This window comes from Cnephaeus nilssonii (genome assembly GCF_951640355.1).
Source record: "Cnephaeus nilssonii genome assembly, chromosome: 7".
Lineage (NCBI taxonomy): Eukaryota > Metazoa > Chordata > Mammalia > Chiroptera > Vespertilionidae > Cnephaeus > Cnephaeus nilssonii.
In genome coordinates, this window is record NC_137078.1 from 53,861,428 (window position 1) to 53,885,312 (window position 23,885).

The window sequence follows — 23,885 nt, forward strand, 5'->3', positions numbered from 1 at the left end:
TTGAAATATACCAGGGAGAGAGATGTAATATATGGAACCTTTATGCCACAAGTGCTTAGTGAGATTGCTTACATGAGTATAGTCAATATTTATTCATTTTCTGCATTTTAAAATCAAGAGTATTTCTTAAAGAAAACTAAAAAATAAAAATTTGTGTTTTGACATTCAAAAAATAAATAAAATGAAATCAACAGTATGGTTTTGGGAATCTTTAAGTTACATTAAAAATTAATCATGAGATAAATTCCTGTGAGTATCGATAGTCTGTGGAGGCACTAGATCTGGAAGGGTCTTTAGAGTGAGCTCTGTAAAGGAGATCACCTCATGTTGAGCTTTCAGAGATTCGTCAGTACCTCTAATTAAAATGATAATTTCTTAGTTCTTAAAGGCAGTTATGGAGGCCAGAGCGCATGCTCACTCTGATCTCCCATCTTTGAATGATACGCTGCGAATCCCTGCTCCTTTGTTCACTCCTATTTTCTCACCTTCTTTCTAGCATCAGATCCTTAGTCATTCTACCTGGTATTTTTTCCTACCAAGCAATCAGATCTGTTTGTGAGCTGGTAGTCTAGAATATGCCTTTTAATATCAGGTAGGGCTTAACATGGAAGTCTAACATGGGAAGTGAAAGCTTATCATGGATACTTTTGAGCATATGTATTAGTATAGTGCTGTGGTTGGTACTTCACTCATCATTATGGAAGGATCTGAGGGTTCACTTCACAAATTCATTTTCTTTTTTGTTGATCTTTTAGGGGTGGGTAATTTGGAACTCAAAAATGAATTTCACCTTAGAATTCATTAGCTAAGAAAGCCTGTGAATTTGCCTACCCAATCAAGATTTTGATTACTATGAAAAGGTCAGGTTGGAGGAATAAAAGAATAATTTTAAGCAAGTAGTCAATGAAAAGATTAATTTTAATTTTTAAGAGACATCAGGAAATGACACTGATCATGGAAAATCATCTGAAGGAGATGAAAGGCATATTTCTTGATTCCAAACAAGAGGTAATTGAGTGAAGAAAATACTCAAAAGTTATTATTTGGCCATATGTAGAGCAAAGGAAATAACCATTTGATTATACTTTTTAGGTGTTTGACTGGTTGTCTTGGTATCATGTACAGTTTTCTATATTGAAAAACAGCAAAGATATTTAGTATGAGAATCTTGAGGAAAAAGATGCAAAAAAAGAGTTTCAGGCTATTCCAGCATAGTGAAAAACAGCAATCCAGCACTGCCCGACACAATTAACCAGCGACCACAACACTATAATGCCAACACAACTGAGATAACCATGTAGAGGGCAAATGTGTATTTCTTGATGGAATCTATTCCCTTTTCAGCCATTCTAGAAGACTGAACACCCCTCTGGTCAAGTTTTTCCTTATTGCAAATTGAATCTCTCTTACCTCTGTGGAATTTCACATTCTTTTGTCTGGGAGGAGAGAAAAGCCATGATAAACACAGTATCATATTGTGAGCTGCTAAGTCACTGGCATGCTGAGTTAGAGAAAAGTATTTCCTGGAGTTTGAGGAGCTGGGAGTATAGGCTGGCTAAGGCTGACTGGCCTGGCTTCTGAACAGTCCATTGGTTTTACATTTATACCTGCTTCTCACCTCCACTGGCATACTATTCATGGATCCTCAGTCAGTGCTTGAGTCAGTGGACACACAGGAAGTGATCACGTAGACAAAGCATTTTTAACACCCAGAAAAACTTAGAGAGACACAGCATATAGCTAGAGTTCCAAAACGTGTAATCTGCCTGAGAAAATCAATAATGACTGCTTAACAATCACTTCATTGATTAGAATATTCTGGTAGTGGTCTATCCATGGGTGCAAAATTAATTCTATAGATTATAGAACTGTAATAGCCTTTAGATTTCTTTTTCTTTTTGGTTTATTTTTTCCTTCTGATGGGACAGTTTGAGCTCAGAATTTTGTTTTGATTTGGAATTTGAAGGCAAGCACCATATCCTACTTGCCATCTTTAATGACTGGCATATAATAAATAAAAGCTGTCATCAAACACTAGGTGCCAAGCAATGTGCTAAAACTTACATGTATTATCTCCTTTCATCCTTGTAACAGCACTAGAGATAATTATTGTTATCCAATTTTACTGAGGAGAAAACTAAGGCTTGGAGAGGTTAAGTAACTTTCCCAAGTCATCTGCCAACCGGTAAGCTGGCAGGACCAGGATCTGAACAAAGGCTGTCTATGACTATCATAGTGAATTGAAAAGGAGTCATGCAAAGGGACAGAAGGATCAGGTTGTTGAGGATGAATATATTAAAATCTTTAGCAGCTCTTTAATTTGCCAAAGGGCCATTCCTACTTATTGATTTAGGTCTATCACCTATTTTAGATCCTATGTATGGGACTTAGAGCTTTATAGTTAAGCAAATAGGCTGATGCTCTGTGGCATTTAGCAATCTTTCTATGATTATGAAGTGACAGAGCTCATGTTCTTGTATGGCTTGGCAAAATATAACACGGGCTTGGAGGAAACATCTGTAACGATTCTGTTTGCATCAGCAGCGATTATTTTTTCAGTCTGTATTTGGGATATATGCTGCAGAGAAAGGGAATGACAGCTATAGAAAGCAAAGAATTAACACTAACTTTTGTGTGAGTTAAACAGACACACAGGACACAAGATATCTCAAAGAACAATTACGGTGTGGAGGGACTGTGATGAGGAAGTTTTTCTGACTGGCACGAAGGCTTAAGAAAGGTAATAAGGGTGCTCACGGTGAAGTACAAAGGACTGATGAAAACGCAGAAAATGTCAGAGATGGCATTTATTCAGGCAGAGGGGTTAGCTATGAGAACACTGACTCATACTGAAGGGGAGTTTGAACAAAAAGGTTTCTGTAAAGCCTGTGCTACACATTTTGAATGATAAAAAGCAATAGAGAAGATTTGACATTTGTTTTGAATTTTCAAGGGGAGGTTGGAAAAATAACATGTATTTGAGGAGAATAGTGATGGAATGCAGTGTTTTCAAGTTGACCTGAAAAAAATACTGTCAAAGTGTATGTTTACAGGGAAAAACTCCAATATCCATTGGACCCAAGGGAACATTACTGTCAACACCACAGAAAAGAAATGTTGATTTTGCTACCTTTAAAGTGTTGGGGAGGTTTTGTATGATATAAAAGAAATGACTTTCTCATGACAACAATACTTTGGTTCACACTGTTCTCATAGAAAAAAGTGTTAGACTGAGAAGTGTATTACCCAGTTTGGTCATTTGTCTTACTACCTATCTTGACGCTTTAACCATATTAGGGTTCTTTCCAAAAGTCAAACATAGCTTCAAAGGATGATAATTTATGCCACTGAGAATATGCAACTGGACACCATCAACTTCTAAAATTACGTCCAAAAGAGTTCAAAAAAATGTTTGGGAGCAATTTCAACAACACAAAATCATCTATAAAGGATAATTCAGTAGTTGATTTCAAGATATCAGCAGCACTCATTGAAATGAGCTAGTTTCAGTAATTTTGTAAAACAATAACAATAAAATGCCCTGGCCCTGTCTATCTTCACCATGTATTCTGTATGTTCTCCTTTTTAACATGCAGGTTAAGTTTTACAAATTGAGGCAGTAGGACTTTTGCTTCCCAGTAGATTGAGTAGGCTTACTTTCCTCTGTCCTCTCCATGAAGAAAAATAAAAACCCCTGGATATTATATATAAAAAATATAAGAAAACTCTGGAAAGTAGACAGAATACAGCAGATCATCTAGGGACCCAGGAACCAAGTAAAAGCATAGTGGTGAATTCATTGCATTTTATTTTTGTGTCATATATCCCAGACTTGGAGCTAAAGAAGCAGGTAACCTGAAAATGCCTAACGGTACAGATAAGAAAAGCCTCAGCAAAAGCCTACTCTGTCTAGCCAAAAGACCAGAAAAAAAGGGGCAGAAAACTTTGATAGTGACCACCCTACTATATATAGCCAGTGGGAAAACACTGTAGTCCCACAAAGTCCAAGTGGGGATCCTAGACTTCTACCCTCATAAGGATGAAACAAGGCACACCAACACTCCTGCTGGTGTGCTGTCAGAGAAGGCCACTGCACTTATCCCCTGTGGCCAGTAGGGAGCCCCTCCCCAACCCCCATGGTGTCACTGGAGAACACAAGGAGCAGGGACTTACTCTCCCACACAGCAGCAATGAGGCACCCTTCTACTTTCCCCGTAGGATGGCTAGAGAGGGTCTAGAAATGAGGCTACCTTCTCTGCGGTACCAGTGGAGGCCAAATGGGAACTTAGAACATCTATTTCCACCTAGCAATAATAATGCAATTTTTTTTGGCCTCATATCAATAATTAAAATCCTATCTTGAGAGACTAGAAAATGAGAAGCCAAATAAACCCCAAGCAAGCAGGAAGAAGGAAATAATAATAGCAGAGATCAATGAAATTGAAAATGAATAACAGGAAAAAAAAAGAAACAAAAAGCTGATTCTTTGGAAAGACTACTTCTAGCAAGATTGAATAAGAAAGAAAAAAGAAAACACAAATTAGCAAAATCAGGAATATTACTACAGATCCTGCAAACATCATAAAGGTAATAAAGTAATACTACAAATAACTACACACAAATTTGACAACTTATATGAAATAGGCCACTTGCAAAAGCACAAACTACTGTAACTCACCCTATATGAAATAGATAATTTGAAAAGTCCTGCAACCATCAAGATTAGAATATGTAATTTAAAAATTCCCAGGAAAGATATCTCCAGGTACAGATGGTTACACAGGAGAATTTTACCAAATATTTAAATAACAATGAATACCAATTCTACACTCTCTCTTCCAGATAATAGAAGAGGAGGGGACACATCCACTTTATTTCATGAAGCCAGTAGTATTACTTCAATAACAACACCACACCTGATAAGGACAGTAAAAAAAAAAAAAAAAAAAAAAAAAAAAGAAAGAAAACTATAGAGCGAAGTTCTAGTCAGTAGAATAAGGCAAGAGAAGAAAATAACAGGCATACAGATGGAGAGGAAAAAATTAAATGTCCTTATTTACAGGTTACGTGATTGTTTGCATAGAAAACCCAAAATAACCACCAAAAAAATTCAGCAAGGTTACAGGTGTTTTTATGTATGTTAGCAATGAAATGCAGACACCAAAATTTAAATGCAATACCATGCACAGTAACTCAAAAAAAGTAAAATATTTAGGTATAAACCAAACAAAGCTTGTACAAGATTTATATGCTGATAACTACACAATACTGAAGAAAGATATCAAACTCTTAAATAAATGGAGAGACATATTTATGGGTTGGAAGACAACACAGTAAAGATGTCAATTCTTTCCAAATTGATGCATAGGTTTAACAAATTCCTATCAAAACCCTAGTTGCATGTATTCTATATATATTCTATTCTAAACTTTATAAAGGGAACTCATATAACTTAACGAAAGGAAGATAAACAACCCATTAAAAAAATGGGCAACGGACCTAAATAGATACTTTTTGAAAGAGGACATAAGCAAGGCCATGAGACATATGAAAACATGCTCAAAGTCACTAATCATCCGAGAGATGCAAATTAAAATGACAATGTGGTTACCATCTCACACCTGTTAGAATGGCTATCATCAATAAATCGATAAATGACAAGTGCTGGCGAGAATGCGGAGAAAAAGGAACCCTCGTGCAATGGTGGTGGGAATGCAGATTGGTGCAGCCACAGTGGAGAACAGTATGGAGTTTCCTCAAAAAAACTAAAAATGGAACTCCCATTTGACTCAGTGATCCCACTTCTAGGAATATATCCCAAGAAACTAGAAACACCAATCAGAAAGGATATATGCACCCCTATTTCCATAGCAGCACAATTTACCATAGCTAAGATTTGGAAACAGCCTAAGTGCCCATCAGCAGATGAGTGGATTAGAAAACTGTGGTACATCTACACAATGGAATACTACAATGCGGTAAAAAAGAAGGAATTCTTACCATTTGCAACAGCATGGATGGAACTGGAGAGCATTATGCTAAGTGAAATAAGCCAGTCAGAGAAAGATAAATATCACATGATCTCACTCATTTGTGGACTATAATGAACAACATAAACTGATGAACAAAAATAGATCCAGAGACAGAGAAGCATCAATCAGACCATCAAACCTCAGAGGGAAGGTAGGGGAGGGTGGGGGTATGGGGGAGAGATCAACCAAAGGACATGTATGCATGCATATAAGCATAACTAATGGACACAGACACCAGGGAGGTGAGGGCATGGGTGGGGGGTAATGGGTGGATAAGAACACATATGTAATACCTTAATCAATAAAGGAAAAAAATCTATCTTTCACTTTTAAATAAAGGTAATCATAATCATAAAAAGCCAATGAAACTAGAATAGCTAACACAATTTTGAAAAAGAATAAAGTAAGAAGAATCAGACTGATTTCAAGATTATTATATGTGATATTGGCAGAGGGACAGACCTATATATAAATGGAATGAATCAGAGGACCCATAAATAGACCTACAAGAAATGATTTTTGGCAAAGGTGCAAAAGCAATTCAATGGATGAAAGAGAGCCTTTTCAACAAATGGTCCTGGCACAATTGGACATCCATAGGCAATATAAGTGAACTGTGACCTATGTCTCACATCTTACATAAAAACTAACTCAAATTAGATCATAGATCTGAATGTAAAATGTTAGGAGGATGAAACAACAAGCTATAAAGTTTGAGAAAATATTAGCAAACCATATATTTGACAAAGGACAGTATCTAGAATATCTTAAAAAAAAAAAAAACCTCTCAAAACTCAACAGTAAGAGATTAAACAATTCATTTAGAATAATGGTCAAAAGACACGAAGATATATTTCACCAAAGAGGATATACAGATGGCAGCAAATAAGCACATGAAAAAAATGTTCAACATTGTTAGCTCTTAGAGAATTTCAAATTAAAACCCCAATGAGATATTACTACCCACTCATCAGAATGACTAAAAGCAAACATAGTGACAACAACAAATGCTGAAAATGATGAGAAACTGGATCACTCATAGTCTGCTGCAGGAAATGTAAAATGGTAGAGCGACATTGGAAAAATATTTGGCAGTTCCTTAAAAACAAACAAACAAACAAACAAAAAATTAAACATGCAGCCCTAGCTGGTTTGGCTCAGTGGATAGAGCGTTGGCCTGCGTTTGATTCCAGTCAAGGGCACATGCCTGGGTTGCGGGCTTGATTCCCAGTAGGGGGCATGCAGGAGGCAGCCAATCAATGACTCTCTCATCATTGATGTTTCTATCTCTCCCTCTCCCTTCCTCTCTGAAATCAATAAAAATATATTAAAAAAACAAAACTAAGATAAAACAACAACAAAACAACTAAACATACAAGTACCATGTGATGCAGCAATTACATTCCTGGGCATTTATTCCCGAGACTTAGGAAGACTTAAGTTCATGCAAAAATCTGTCCATGAGTGTTTAGAGAAAGTTTCTTCATAATAGCCCCAAACTAGAAATCTAGGTTTCCTTCAGTGGGTGAGTGGTTAAAAAAATTGTGATACTTCCATACCTTGGGATACTAATCAGCAACAAAAAGGAAGAAACTGTGGATATACACAGCAACCTGAGTGACTCTGCAGGGAAGTATACTGAGTTAAAAAAAGGCAATCCCAAAGGTTACTGTATGATTCTGTGTAATTTTATTTGCATGACATTCTCAAAATGACAAAATTATAGGAGTGAAGTGTTATAGAAATGCTGGGAGTTAATTAAAAAGTTAAATAGAGGAGTACAGATAATAGTCTTTGGAGTCAGATGAACCTGGGTTTTATACTTTGCTCTGTCATTTTTTAGTTATGCAATCTTTTGCAAGTTATCTAAGGGCTTTGCTTATCATGTAAAAACTGTAGATAATAATAAATGCTTCACAGAATATTATGAGGATTAACAAATATAACGTAATACATTCAGCATATTGCTGGTACACAGAAAGTACTCAATAATGGCAATGGGACCTGCTGAGGAAAGGTCTGACTGTCCTTTGGCCATAGCAATAAGTAATCATCAATTAGAACTTGTTTTAAACCTGTAATTAGTTAATGGCAGCTTGCTTTGGAAACTGCACTTGAAAGTTAGGCAATCAGCAACAGTCTCACTCAAATAACCATGCTTCCCTAGTTCAAGGTCAACGAACCCCTAAATATTTCAACTTCTGAAAATCCACCAATACCTGAACTCCATGCTTCCCCTAAACTCTGTCTTACTCAAAGAGACTATGCCTTACAAGTTATTTGTTAGCAAAGCAGTAAATTATAGATTTTTTTCCAGATTTGGGGAAGTAGCTTTTTTTTAATAGAGGATGATAGAATATATAAAGTTTTCAAAAACTATTCTGCCATTGGTAGCGATGATACTACTTACTCTTCACTAATATGGCTAATATTTTAGGTTGCCATGATTCACCTTCATTCTCCCCCCCCCCCCACTACACACCTCCTTCCCCATCATTGCATGTGTTTCAACACAACTGTCCAAGCGAAGAGTATAGCCTGTTCATGTATAAATAACTCAAATTCATGACCTTGGTCTCATTAACAACCTGCTGTTAGAAACAAAGTTAAATAAAGATTTTGCTTGTCTCTAATTTACACATTTTAATCCCAAATAATACATATTACTAGTATAGTAGGTACCATTATTTAAACACTTATACGATAGGTGCTGTGATAAATGTCTAACATCATGATCTTCATTTGCAGAGCCACTATACAAGTTCCGCATCATTGTCTTCCCAGAGGAGGGAACTGAACAGGGAAGTTTAAGGTGCTCAAGGGCCATGAAATGCAAGTTAAGGCTCACAGTTTCTCCTGCACTGCTGCTTAAAAGAAATAAAAAATGAGATCTTAAGAAATGAGAAATACATTGAGATAATGCCCCACCCCCACCCGCCCGCCGCAGCTTGGCACATAGTTTAGTTTTTGTGTATCAATGTAATTGTCATTTTGTGGGGCTTGCTTCAATATTGAGTGCAGTTTTATCACTTTCACAAGTGATTTTGGGGACAGAACTTAGGTTATTGTGTGGAAAATGGAAACTATCAAACAGAAAGGGGCAGTAGAAATTTTGTTTTGTTTTGTTTTTTTGTTGGCAGTAGGAATCTTACAGATATAATCAGGAGGTTTGATGAGCTAAATTATTGAGGGACCAAATTAACAAAAGGAACTAAATTCAATATGATAGAAGGATCTATAGGCAGGCTCCTGATTTTATTCCTTTTGAGATTCATAAAGGTAAATAAAGAACCTGTAAATATTTGAAAGAAAACGAAGGCATGTAAAACAAGCCCATTTAGGAATATCTAAAATATTTGATTTGTGTAGGTCACAAAGAGCATGTTGAAGAGGACTTAAAAATTCTTTTTAAGTATATGACTGGTGTCAAGGTTTTCTCTCTCTCTCTCTTTTGAATGGTGAAACAGAAGAAACAATACCAAATTGTGGCAAAAAGTGCTAGCCAAATATATACCAAATGAATTCCTGATATTGAGGGTTATTACTATTGCAACAGGTCTATGCTATAATTTTTCTGATTTTTTTGGTAGTAGTTTTCTGATTTTTTTTGGGTTGGGTGGGGTATACTATATTAGTGGTATAACATATTGGTTAGACTATGCTATGGTATCAATCTTGGTTCCTCAATTCCTTGCCCCTATCTTTTTGTCCCATGGGGATGTCGTGAAGATAAGAGAGTGTGTATGTTAAGCATCTTTCCTGTGTCGAATACGTACTGTAGATATTGTTTTATGACTGTGATGACCACATGATTAAGCTTGTTTTTTTTCTTCTCATTTTATTTGTATTTAGTTAGGGAAATTTTGATGCCAAAAGGTCTCTGTTCTCCCATTTAGGCACTAGAGGACAGACTTGAACAAATACAGGGGAGAGAGCTCTGAGATCTGGAAGGGAAGGGTAGAAAGATGTTCTTTCTCCTGCCGTGGGAATTTGGTGACATTGCATTCTGTTGGTACAGTGCAGTATTTGGGAGGGAGGGAACATTCAAAATATTCACTGATCTTAAATTTTTAAGAGTCTCATATTGATGATATACTCCAGTGCCTCAAATGACAGGTGAAAAGGTGAGCCAATAGGGCGTTCCCCTTCAGAGCATATATATGCCTTAGGATGGCAGCTGGCTGATATGTGCAGGCAGTGATTTCTGGCTTATGGTATCTCTATAAGCACATTCTTCTATGGTTAAATGCCAACTTATAAAGCATAGCCACAGAATTAGAAATTATTAACTAAAAGGAAAAAAAAGGAGTATCCATAACAGCAAAAATGGTTAGAGCGAAGTCTATACTTTTCAACCTATAATTTGTTTTGTGATGATGCTGATTTTTGCATTCTTAAAATAAAAGTTGTTATCAATAACAATAAAAGTGTTACAATAATTTCTTTCACCCATAAGATTTCTTAGAACCATAGGTAGTAGAGTAAGTGGTAAAAATCAAGTGAAAGAAATGGAATCTTATCATTTTGACAGTCTCTATTTGGCAACAATCCTTGATCATCTGCCAGTTGTCATGTAGTTTAGATCTTCAAATTATATACTCAGTCATGGACATTTTTATTGCATTGGACTAGTTCTGCTTTTTTTCCCTCCTTTTAGATTTCTTCCAAAATGAAGACAGTATAAATGTGATTGAATTATTTCAATTTACTGAAGTAGAATAGTTTGAAGGAACACCTCTGACAAGAATTGATGGAAGTAGTTTTAACCTGTCATTCTTTCTATTGCTTTAGTCTATGACAAGTTTTTATGCTACCTCTGACTTAATAGCCATTTGATAGACACTGTTTATACTTTTATTAAGGAGATGCTTTCGAGCCAGTCTGGATGAGAACAATCTCCTGATTTTATGACAGCGAAGTCCTTCACTACTGGAGATAGCTGTATTGTTATCCTGGTATTAGAAGATAAGGGGATGTGCTCTGTTAGCTAAAAGAATTAATGTTGTATTAAGTAGAAAATTCAATTAAAAAGTGACTGTAAAACTAAACAATATTTTATTCAGTTGTCACTTTAGCTTTATGTTAGAGAAGAATTTTTCCATTCGCATTTTCACAACTTCCTACCTGCATTATTTTTGAGAACAAATTTAGTTACATAATAAAACAGAGTAAGTTTAAAAGCACCTATGACTTAAGTAATACTAAAACAATCAGCTTAAAATGCATTATCCCAGCTATTCAGATTAATGAAATAAATATTTGAAATGGATCATTAAATAGAGGAAATTATCTCATTGATTTCTTCAAATCCTTCTTCAGCTATTACTAAGAACATGTAACTAACTCTGAAGGGTCCCATTTTCATAAAATTTTTGACTTTGTACAGGCCATGTACTCTCCTTTGGCAATTAATTTTTTGTTTAACAAGCAAGTCTTTACATATATATATATTTAGCCTCCTCCCTCTTATATCAACAATTTGCAATTATGGGAGGCATTGAATCTAATTGGATGTATTCTTATTTCTTTAGTAATAGCAACAGGTATGGCTGCACTGACTTATTGGCAAAGGTAATATGATAATCAATCAATAAACTATGTTTTAATTAATCTGAATGACAGTTTCGGATACTGGTAACATAAAATGGGTGTAACCTGAAATTCTCAAGACTAGATTTGAGCCCTTAGCTTATTATTCCTATAATAATTCTCTGGATGATTTCACATATTTTAACTTGTACAACCACAAACAATGACTGCAATTTATTCCATAAAGACCATGTTGAGGCTATTCTAGTAGAGACAGAGTTGTATATTTGTTAGCAAGGGGAAATTAGTGGATGTCTTCATATAATCACTAAATATAAGCACTAGAAATTTCAAAGAGCCTCCTATTGGTGTTTGGGAGATGCTTAACAATGGCATCAATAATTGATTCTCAACACATAGGTCACATAAGGTATAATTTTCACCCACCTACCTCTCCTACTCCCAAACACTCCTAACCTGCAGGGATATTAATGACGGTGGTATGTTTTCACCTCCCAGGAAGCTGGTGGGATTGGAACTGTTGCTTAAAACTCCCCTTTTCAACCTAATGGGAAAATTAAGGAGTACTTAACAATTCACATAAATAATTTCTGGACACTTCCAAGGAAAGCAGAGTTGCATTGATGTAGATCTAGAATGTCATTTTCGAAGTCCTGCAAGGGATAGGGGCTCTTTGTTTTTTGAGCACATTTACGGTTCTCCCACTGTTCCACCCTTTTAAAACTTGAGCCTCCTGAAAAAAGTGGCTTTTGGTCAAGAGACAAACTCTGCAGTTATTTGTGTAAGAAATATCTCTCTGGGGGCAATAGATCATGCTATAATATATATATTTTTAAATTTAAAAATCTATAATTGTATGACTTCATCAATCTGCTCTTCCACGAACTCATTTCTTGGTTTTTGGTCAGAACTCACTGACTGCGAATACATTTGGCTACTATTTCTTCCTGAAGCTCCGCATCCTCGGGGGAATATGCCAGTACCATGGGTTATCAATGCAGCCTTTCTGTTGCTCAGTGCAAAGTGTTGAGTGACGTGTGTGTGTGTGTGTGTGTGTGTGTGTGTGTGTGTGTGTGTGTGGTGGGGGTTGGGGAGAGGATGACAGGAAAAGGATGAGGGAAACAAGAATCATCTCACCCTGCCCACTGACACAGAAAGATCTCTTTTCCTAATATTTAGAAAAATGTTTGAGTTCAAATAACTCCATATACAGGATCCCAATCTGTTTCTGGGTTTCAGTGATGGCCCAGACTGCCAGAAGGAAAATTCACTCCAACCAGTGCCAAATGTGCTCCTATCAGAGGTGAAAAATGAGGCTGAGGGAAGAGAGTCAGAAAAGAGGGAGCTCGGATTGTGCTTCGCATCACTCACAGTGATAGAGAGGATGGTTCTCACTGGCTTACGGACTGGTGAAAGCAAGGCCTTCCTCCTGGGGGGTCTTTGGTAATAATGCATATTGCTTTGGGAGGAAAAAATGCAAAGCCTCAGGCAAAAGTTAACTACCTGACGTATTTCCTTCTGTACAAAAGGAGAGTTTGTGGCACTGGAAATCACTAAAGTTTCAGAATAATGTTTTAACTCAATTTTACTTTAAATTATAACAGATACTCTTTGATGTTTTTGATGGAAATAAGAAATATTTCCACTACCCTGTCTTATCTTTTGTATGTACAGTTTACCCAGTTGATTTTCATTTCTGCTTCTTCCATATCTTGACTTGCTCAATTTTAGCCTCAATATTTACTCTACTTTCTGCCATCCTGATGTTCTTCAATATTTAAAACTTCACCTCTCATATCCATTCCAGAATTTCCTCTATTTTTATGAAAGAGAGCTACCATCACCCTTCTCTCCACTCTTTGCGTAAGGGATTCCAACAGCACAATTGCCCAGTTTGAGTTAAATTACAAAAGCCAAGCATTGTAGCTATTTTTATTTCAGTTCCACCGACAGTACTGATACAGTGGCTTGTTTTTAATGGCAAGAAGTTTAGGGAAAACTACTTTCCTATGATTAAAACTTGATTATAATTTAGATAAAATTTTATAGCATAACAATAAAATGTTTTTATTTAAATCACTAACTGTATAGGTTGATTTTTTAACGTAGTACCTTTAAGCATTCACTTCTCATTTAAAAATGGCATCAGTTTAGCCCTAACCGGTTTGGCTCAATGGATAGAGCGTTGGCCTGCAGACTGAAAGGTCCCAGGTTCAATTCCGGTCAAGGACATGTACCTTGGTTGCGGGCACATCCCCAGTAGGGGGCGTGCAGGAGGCAGCTGCTCAATGTTTCTCTCTCATCAATGTTTCTAACTCTCCCTCTCCCTTCCTCTCTGTAAAGATCAATAAAATATATTAAAAAAATAAAAATGGCATCAGTTTATTCTTACTCTCTGAGAAATTCTGTGATAGACTGACTTATTTTCAAGTGAAAAATCAATTCCAGAAGGAATTTGATTCAGTTGTTTTAAAAACAGAATTGATGACTTAGTTATAGGATCAATAACATAACATAACATAACATAACATAACATAACATAACATAACATAACATAACATCACATCACATCACATCACATCACATCTTAAGATTTTCAAAAGAGATTTTAGGCCTTATCTTCCTAAATATGTACAAAAAGAAAGTAAAATGCATTATATTAAGAAATACGATGAATGCCAAAATTAAAATGAGAAATAAATATTCCTTCCTAGAAACGTAAAAATTTATTTATGTATTTCTTTATTTTATTTTCCCATTACCATTTATGCCCTCTATACACTCTTCCACCATTACCCACCCGCTCCCCCTGCAATCACCACTATTTTAAAAAAATTCTTAATATGGTCTGAAAAAGCTCTTTGGGAGCCTGTGAAAGAAAGAATAAAAAAATAAATAAAAGTGACTAAAAAAACATCAGAGATGAGGAGCAACTGGCAATCTTGAAGCACTTAATGGTGAGCTGGCACTGCAGATGTGAGAAAATCATGGGCAAATTCACCTAAGGGACCAGTTGGTGAGCCAAGACTAAATTAGCTGTATGTTTAATATTTTCTCCTCAACTATATCCCTCCTGATGCTGACCCTTGATGCCCAACTTTATTATTCTAACTGCCAGGTCATTAGGCACTTAACCTAGAATAAAAGCCACTTGGGGAGAGAAGAGTCATGTTAAAGAGACAATGCTGATGAACAAAATGAATTGACCAACAGAATAAGATCCAAAACATGGAGGCATGGAACAGACTGACATAACTTGATGTGAGAATGGGGGGACGAGAAGAGATAAACCAAAGAACTTATCCTATATAATAAAAGCCTAATATGCTAAGTGTCCGGTTATCCGGTCGTCCGTTCAACCAATCAAAGCATAATATGCTAATGATATGCTAAGGCCACTCAACTGCTTGCTATGATGTGCACTGACCACCAGAGGGCAGATGCTCTGACTGGTAGGTTAGCTTGCTGCTGTGGTCCGGCTGATCGGGACTGAGTGAGATGGGCCGAATACGCCCTGGAGCCCTCTTGTGGTCCCTCCCTGGCTGGCCAACCTCCCTCATCCCTCCTGGCCCCGATCGTGCACTAATGGGGTCCCTCGGCCTGGCCTGTGCCCTCTTGCAATCCAGGACCCCTCGGGGGATGTCAGAGAGCTGGTTTCAGCCCGATCCCACAGGCCAGGCTGAGGGACCCCACTGGTGCATGAATTCGTGTACCGGGCCTCTAGTATACTTATGTGCATGGTCAGTGAATATGGGCAACAGGGTGGTAAAGACCTGGGCGGGGGGCGGGATAGGGGGTGAGAGAAGTGGGCAAGAGGGGGAAATGGGAGACATCTGTAATACTATTAACAATAAAAAATATATATTAAAAAAAGAGAGATAATGCAGAAAGAGACCTTGGGAAGTCCACTCTCTACATATTAAAGAATATTCAGTGTTAACACGGCTAGGATTTTAAAGTCTCTTAGTTACTCTTTCCAGAAGGAAAATATTTTGTTTCATTTGTTTGAATATGTCACTTTAGCCTTTTTGCTGCAATGGTTTTCTGCTCCAACATTTTAACATATCCTGACAACATTATCCTTCAATTTTTAATCTCCTCAGAGATATTTAACCTATTTAAGACTCTCAATACTTTTAAAAGAGTTTGTCATTTTAGAATTAGGGAAATACAGCCTGGTCATTCCTGTGGAGGATTCTAACAAATCATTTACTGTCTGACTTTAAAATGAAAATTGTTTTCAGTTGCATTTTATACTATGACCTTCATTCTCTTTTCTGTTACATATAGGAGAATAATCTAAAATATTTAGTCACCTCTGTAAGCTTGGCAAGTAACCTAACCTAAACTCTTTTTTAAAAAAAATATTTTTATTGATTTCAGAGAGGATGGGAGAGGGAGGGAGAGATAGAAACATCAATGATGAGAGAGAAGCATTGATTGCCTGCCTCCTGCAAGTCCCCTACTGGGGATCAAGTCCGCAACCCCGGCATGTGCCCTTGACTGGAATCAAATCCGGGACCCTTCACTCTGCAGGGTGATGCTCTATCCACTGAGCCAAACTGGCTAGGGCACCTAAACTCTTAATTCTCTAACTGAGGAAACCTAAACTCAGTCTTTTCTTTACTTCTTTCTTTTAAAATGTATTTTTATTGATTTCAGAGAGGACAGGAGAGGGAGAGAGAGATAGAAACATCAATGATGAAGGAGAATCACCAATCGGCTGCCTCCCGCACACCCCAAACTGGGGACTGAGCCTGCAACCTGGGCATGTGTCCTGACCGGGAATCAAACTGTGACCTCCTGGTTCATAGGTCGATGCTCAACCACTGAGCCCAGCCAGCAGGGCTAAACTCAATATTTTCTTTAATAAAGTGGATAAAAATAATACTGCTTACCTCATATGATGGTTGTGAGGATTAGAAGAAATGCAACCATATAGCACAACGCCTGGCAGAGAGTAAATTTAATAATACATGGTACATAATAATTCTTACCATGGTGACTATGGCATAATCCAATAGACTGCAGTAGTGAAGGCAGTGAGGTGATAGGACTCTAAAATACAAATACTCCCGGAAACACTGTAGTTCTCTGCCATTGCAAGGCTGTAATAGCAATTCTTAAAGTGCTCAAGTATAGTCCTGCCTTGAAGTCAGGGGGAGATTTACAGAGCTGTGACATGTTCTTCTAGCAGTGATCCCCAGACTCTTTTAATTAATGGAAATCAGAATTTAAAATTTTGGAGACTGACACAACAAGAGAAAATTTAAAACTACCACCTTCTATTACACCATTAAAAAAAAAAACCCACCACAAGTCAGCATGTAACAATCTCAACATTTTGCCATAGATTAGCTACTATGGTACATAGGCCTGTGACAGATACAGGAACAAAAGTATTTCTGATAAATACTTTTCATCCAATTATCTTATGTATCTCAGTCTCTGGATCTTCAGTGTGGAGAGTACCTACATTTGTTCTGCTGTGGTACTTGGAGTACCACTAGTCAGAGCCATGAGTATTACCAATATTAGTTCAAGCAACGAGCTGTGATGGCCAGAACAGAGAGCCACAAGTTCAGCCACAGCCTTTCTAAAAGGGATTTCCCACGGAATCTCTGTGATGTTACAGTCGTTCTGATCACAGTAGAGTCATAGTACTAATTCTACACAGCAGTAGCATCATAACAGTATCTCTGGGCACAGAGCGAACTATTAAAAAATCTGCAGAGACTTTGAGAAAGAGACTCAACTGGGTGCTGGCAAGACTTCTTCACCACTTAGTCTCTTTTGGTTCTCCATTCCATTTGCAGCTCAATTTCTCATTTTCTACTCTTAACCTGTCTAGCCTAATGACTACTCACTTCACGACAACTGCAAAAGTAACGACGATTTAAAAACACACACATTTATTATAGAATAAAATATAAACCGAATAAATAATAGTATAATTTTCACACCTATTTTGGTAAATCCTGCAGCCTAGGCAAATAATCCCATACCATTTTCATTTCCTTAGGTTAATTCTCACTGAATACTAATTTGATATATTCAATATAAGATATAATAAAAAACTAAATTTGGATATTTAAACATGCTTTATTCTCTCTATTCTGTGAGGTAATAGGTAGACATATGTATTTATAGATTCTAAAATCTCAGAACTATAATATGGGCTGAATCATAAAATGCTTATCATTATTGTAGAAAGAATATACAAATGAGTTTACACATGGAAGACATGATACATATTTAAAGACATATTACATTATTTCACATTTGGCAAGAAGTATAAATGGTTAATAAAGTTTTCAAATAGATTAAATAATTATTCCAGCCCATTAATCAATAAATAGGATTGCACGTGGCTCTTAAAGCACACAGAGAAGCAAGAAAATGACCATCATGATTTGTATTGGTGGTATGATTAAACATGACATTATGGACACCGAAAACAGATTTCATGTAAAGTGGAGGTATGAATGTATAATGTAAACACCTCCTAGTTGCATCTAGAGTAATACATGAATAAGGCTTTCCCTTGCATGGGAAAATTATAGTAGTCCTTTGCAGCTATGTATGTGCATATGGTTCCCTCCTTCCAGCAGGCAATCTACATTAGGCTCTGATAGGTACTCCTTTAATTTCTTGCCATCAGTTCATCCTCTCCTCTTTTCTCATAAAGAGGAATTTTCCTCCTAGCTTGTCTGAGATTTTCAACAGCTTCTTCCCTTCAGCCTTTATATATAATCAGGTGTCTGCTGTCTTAAAAATTCCCTTCCAGAGTCCACCATAATTCTATCTTTTCTTTCAAAAGGTAAGTCTTTTTTTGAGTTTTCTAGATTTCTGTCTCTATTTACTCTGTAATGAGGGGAACTGATTTTAGGATAAAGCTAACAGTATGAATGGAAGAGCGAGGAGGGAAATAACTTAAGTATTTAATGTTATATATAAACTAGAGGCCTGATGCACGAAATTCATGCAAGAGTAGGCCTTCCTTCCCCCAGCTGCTGTCACTGGCTTCCCTCTGGCACCTAGGACCTGGGCTTCCTTCACAGCCCCTGGTTCCTCCGGAAGGATGTCCAGTCTAATTAGCATATTACACTTTTATTATTATAGATCTCAGCCTTTCCCTACATTTTGACTGTTTCTTATATTAGCTAAGCATTTCCTTAATGTTCAAGGCTGTTTCCCTTGAGTTTTCTATACCTTGCAAAGGAAAGAACCCCACTGAAAAAACAATTTCTTCTCTGTTCTTCCTAGGAATGTCTCTTAAATGTTGGTGTTCTGTGGAGTTCTATGTCATCCATCTACCTCACTCATGGCTCAATTTGATGACTGCTAAGTTTGAATCTCCAGCTAAGATTTCTCTCCTGACCCAGCTGGTATGGCTCAGTGATTGAGCATCGACCCATGAACCAGGAGGTCAAGTGTTCGATCCCCAGTTGGGGGTGGTGGTGCAGGAGGCAGCCAATCAATGTTTCTCTCTCATCGATGTTTCTATCTCTCTATCCCTCTCCCTTCCTCTCTCTCTCTCAAATCAATAAAAAACATTAAAAATATTTTTTCCTGAACTTCAGATAAATATATATAATCATCCACTAAACTTTTCCACTCAGATGCCCCAACAATACATCAAATCAACATATTAAACTTATGCTCTCTCTCTTCTTCACTTCCACTTATTATTCTTTTTGTATTTCCCATCTCAATGCATATCGTCACTCACTTGCCCAAATTAGAAACCTGAGTATCAATCAATTTTGGAACTGCCTTTTATCTCTTATGCCTCATGTCCAGTGTAACATTTAAGAATATATTGATTCTATGCATTTCTCTCCATCACCTATTGCTTCCATATAATCTCCCCTGAATTACAATAGACATTTCTTAACTGGTACAATTACTTCTAGTTGTCTCCTCTCCAATTCATTCTCTGAAAAGCTATCAGTGCTCATTAAAGAAAAATTTAATCTTGTCAATGCCCTGTCTAAAATAGTTCAATGTTTCCCTTCCCATTTCCTTCACTGTAAGGCTCAGCATGATTTGGCTTCTGTTTATCCCTCCAGCTTTATTTTACATCACTCTTCATTCTCAATTTCCTTTAGTTTCTTTACTAAACAGGTGCATGCCCTCATAGCACTGTATCCCATCTTCACAGCACTGATCACACTATATTATAGTTATCTGCACTGCTGAATATTGCTCAATAGGCAGATTAATAACACGTGTAACACCTGAAAATCAGGGTGTTCACAATTATTTGGTGTAAATAATATGATATTTTATATATATTAAAAGTACTGAAGTCATCATCAAGGGGAAAATCATCACCTAGGTGACAAAGAGTTTTTGATTATGTAGTGCATATGTAAGTTATGAATCACAGTTATAAAATGAACACTCATGAACTTAAAAACTAGAGTGTAAGAACCACAGTTCAACTTAAGAAATAAAACAGTACCAATAATACCAGTTTCCTCCCTCATCCTACCCCCAGTTTTCCCTTTAGAGATAACAATAATCTTAAATTTTTTGTTAACTGTTTCTTTATAAAATTAGTTTTCTCACTCATGTAATTATGCCTAAACAATATATTTTAATTTTGCTTATTTTTGAGATTTATAAATGTGGTATTTTTGATGTGTGACATCTTCTGAAACTAATTTTTTTCACACTAATTATATTTTAGAACCTTATATACATTATCATAATTAAAGTTAAGTAATTTCCATGGCTGTAAAATATTCCTTTGTGTGGTTAGCAGAATTTGTGTATATACTTCCCTGGTGGTAGATATTATGTTTTTTTAATGTTCAACTATTCTAAATATTTAAAGTATATGAATGACATATTCAGGAATTTTTCTATAATAATATCTCAGGAAGAGAATTATTGGAATGTAGGGTCTATGCATTTATAAGGTAATTTGTTATCAAACTGTTGTGACTTTTATTTCCACAAGCAGTATAAAAGTTTCCATTGCTCTTATACTTGCAAACAGCTTCATTTTTCATACTTAATTTTTCCAAATCTAGCCAGTGTAAAATAGCATCTTTTTTTGCATTTCTTTGATTAAATGATTCAGTTTTTAAAATATTTATTTACTCTTCTGATTTCCCTTGCATTTTATATGTTTAAAATATTCTATTGTTATGTATTTTCTTATTGATTTGTAGGAGTTTAAAAACATATATTCTGGAATACTAATCCCCTGTCCCGCATATATCTCACAATTATCTTCTCTCAGTTTTTTTTTAATGCTCTTTATGGCAACTTAACTTGTAGTCTTATGATTACCTACATATCACTCAGCCTATCTCACTAGACTAAAAGGTCCTGGAGGTAAGACACCATATCATATTCATTTTTGTTCCTCAGCATAAAATAGTAACTGTTCCAAACAGTGTTACTTGACTCACTAAGTGTTTATTAAATGAATGATTGGATGAATGAATGACCTTTAGAAATGCGAATCAGTCTCTTTGTAGTCAAATTTCATTTCATGCCCAGCCAGCGTGGCTCAATGGTTGAGCATCGACCTATGAACCAAGAGGTCACGGTTCAATGCCCAGTCAGGGCACATACCTGGGTTGTGGGCTTGATCCCTAGTAGGGGGTGTGCAGGAGGCACCCAATCAATGATTCTCTCTCATTGATGTTTCTCTCTCTCTCTCTCTCTCTCTCTCTCTCTCTCTCTCTCTCCCCCTTCCTCTCTGAAATCAATAAACATATATTAAAAATAAAAATAAAAAATGTCTAAATGTTTAAAAATATTTCATTTCATACAAATTGGCTACATCATAATGCTGAAGCCAAGAAAAAAAGAAGTATATGTTACACACCTTCCTGTACTTGCATGTCAAAGATGAGTGTCAGGCACTAGTAAGAGGTGCTAGTATCTGCAGAGAGGCAGCAGAATGTTTGAAAAATTTATTACCAGCTCTGAACATTTGGCAATGTTCATTTTTCATCCTTTTCATTGCACTTATAATTAACCATCTTTTTCAGTGCAATTATAATACTTATAGTAAAATAATATTTAGCCTAAATTTGTCACAAAGTTAGAAATGATGTTAAGCTATAAGATATGGATTACATATTACAATGGATGTGCAAGGCTCAAGGTTTGTGTCATCAACTTAAAATTGGTTACCTTTTTAGTAATGGTGTCCGGAGGTACATCCCGCCTCCCAAGAGGATAAGGATTCCATTGGCCACTAGGAGATACATCTTCTTGTCCATTGTCTAAAATGTTGCTTTGCTGGGACGGGGTCTATTGCAAAAATGGTATGGCATTCTTTAGTGATGTAATAGAAGTTTAATCATAGTTTTCTGAAGAGAGTCCCTAATGATTATGGTAAAATTAATTTTGTTTAACTGCACAAAAACCCCATATATCCTGAACTGGAAGTATTACTATACATCTTTTACTCAGTAAAAAATTCTAAATTGACAGCTTTCTGGAAGCAGTGAGAAATTCAACTAAAGTAACAATCTTAGATTTACATACTGAAATTTATAGAAAAGTTTAGATTATTTACAGTATCTGAATAAAAATAATAAAAATAAAATTAACCAACTGATAAAAACCACAACATTTAAAACTTGCTTATTTTTTGAGTATGCTACTACCATCTAGAATATAAATTGAAACCATACAAACACAGTATGTAACTCCCAATATTCGAAATCATAGCCTAACACAAATTTTATAAGGCTGTACTGATTCTGGGAACATATACCTTGCACTAATCCAAAAGAGTGGTAACACTAGCATAGTGTATGTAAGATTCATGGTTATATGACATTATCTACAGATAGCTATGAGGGGGAAATTAAAACAACATAAAATATTGTATTATTAGAATCACAGTATAAATAAATAATGACTTTTAATTAGAAATTTACTTATATAGGTCACATGCATTAAAGTTTAAACTCTTTATATATATTTAATTTTTTGCTGATTTACTGCTTATTATTTTTAACAAATAATAATTTCCCTGTCTTTATTATTATAATATTAGATATTTGGGGGGGGGTCCTCCATAGTCTGACCTGAATAATAGGAAGGAATCACACACCACAGAGGGATATAATAGTGGGATATTTTTCTTCTGAAATCAGATTAACTTTTCACAAAGTCTTTTTCCTCCCGGAACCTACAGGATCCACAGGAAGGTCCTGAGGAATTCTTATGGGTGAGATACTATGTTTAGTGTTCCCTATTCCACTTTATGTGGATGTTTTGAAGGATCACTACAGACAAATAAAGCTGAGTTACAGCATGTATGTGCAGCTCTACTCTGTGTGAAGTATTGTCTTCCAAACCCAGAAAGGGAGAACTAGAGCATTCTCTTTATAACATGGCAGAAATGGGCTGCTTGCTAGGCTTCCTCTGATTACGTGGAATAATCCCAGTTGTTCTCCTTCAGAAAACAATTACATAACCACTCTGTTTGTATTCTGACTGCATGCCTTTTTTAAAAGCATTGCTTGGAGTTACTTGAAAATCAGATTTGTTATGAAACTAGATGAAGCTTTCCTGAGGCCTAATGGACATAGTGAAAAGTAAGAAGATAACTCAGTTTTCTTCTTATTCTTTGGCCATGCGAATTTCTTTCTCATGAGCCTATCTGAAAGAGTGAAAAAAGAGAAAAGGCATTGCTCCTGGGTTAGCTAGAAATGAATTTGTGTTTCTTTGGAAACCGAACATTAACACTTTTAAAGTTTATATTACTTAAAAATAACCAGATAACTATTCAGGGTCCATCTGTTTGTCTTTAAGCATTAATTTTCTAGTTTTTACCTTTCTGGATTATTATTTGGGCATATGCCCCCAAACAATTTTTCTAGATATTAAAATACGACAACTCAAATTATTAAAATTAAGCAGTTAAAATGTAATTATTCAGGTTAGGTAGTACGGGCCCATGTTTTATTCTGGCTAGGTTTCTGTGCCAGTGAAGTGGGATAATAAAGTGTTCATCTGGATAGGTCTGTGCAACACAGATTTTTTTGAGAGCTCAACACAGGTATCTTTTTCTTTCCTCCATATCACGCCATCTATTTTTCCTCCATTAAACTTGGTTCAACTGGCCAGATATGACTTCTAATCACAGAGAACAACTGATAATTGCAAAATTCTTTCTGGCGTAAAAAAAAAAGGGTGGGGGAGGGCTAAAACTCTTCAGTTAAATTTCTAATATTATGATGATATAGGCTCTTCATTAGTTTAGAAATTAATCTTTTTCTCTTTAAAATTAGGATCAGCAAGCATACCAATTTCTCTCTATTA

General features: G+C 36.1%; 1 protein-coding gene across 1 annotated transcript in view; it reads right to left on the reverse strand.

The window, feature by feature from the left end:
• The window catches only part of LRRC7 (leucine rich repeat containing 7), a gene marked incomplete at its 3' end in the record, with an annotated part of 1,171,300 nt that overhangs the window by 42,609 nt on the left and 1,104,806 nt on the right, over nt 1-23,885 (reverse strand). Inside the window, exon 32 of the mRNA XM_079777586.1 lies at nt 21,741-21,860. Coding sequence (XP_079633712.1) covers nt 21,741-21,860 — 120 coding nt within the window. The remainder of the gene's footprint in view (nt 1-21,740; nt 21,861-23,885) is intronic.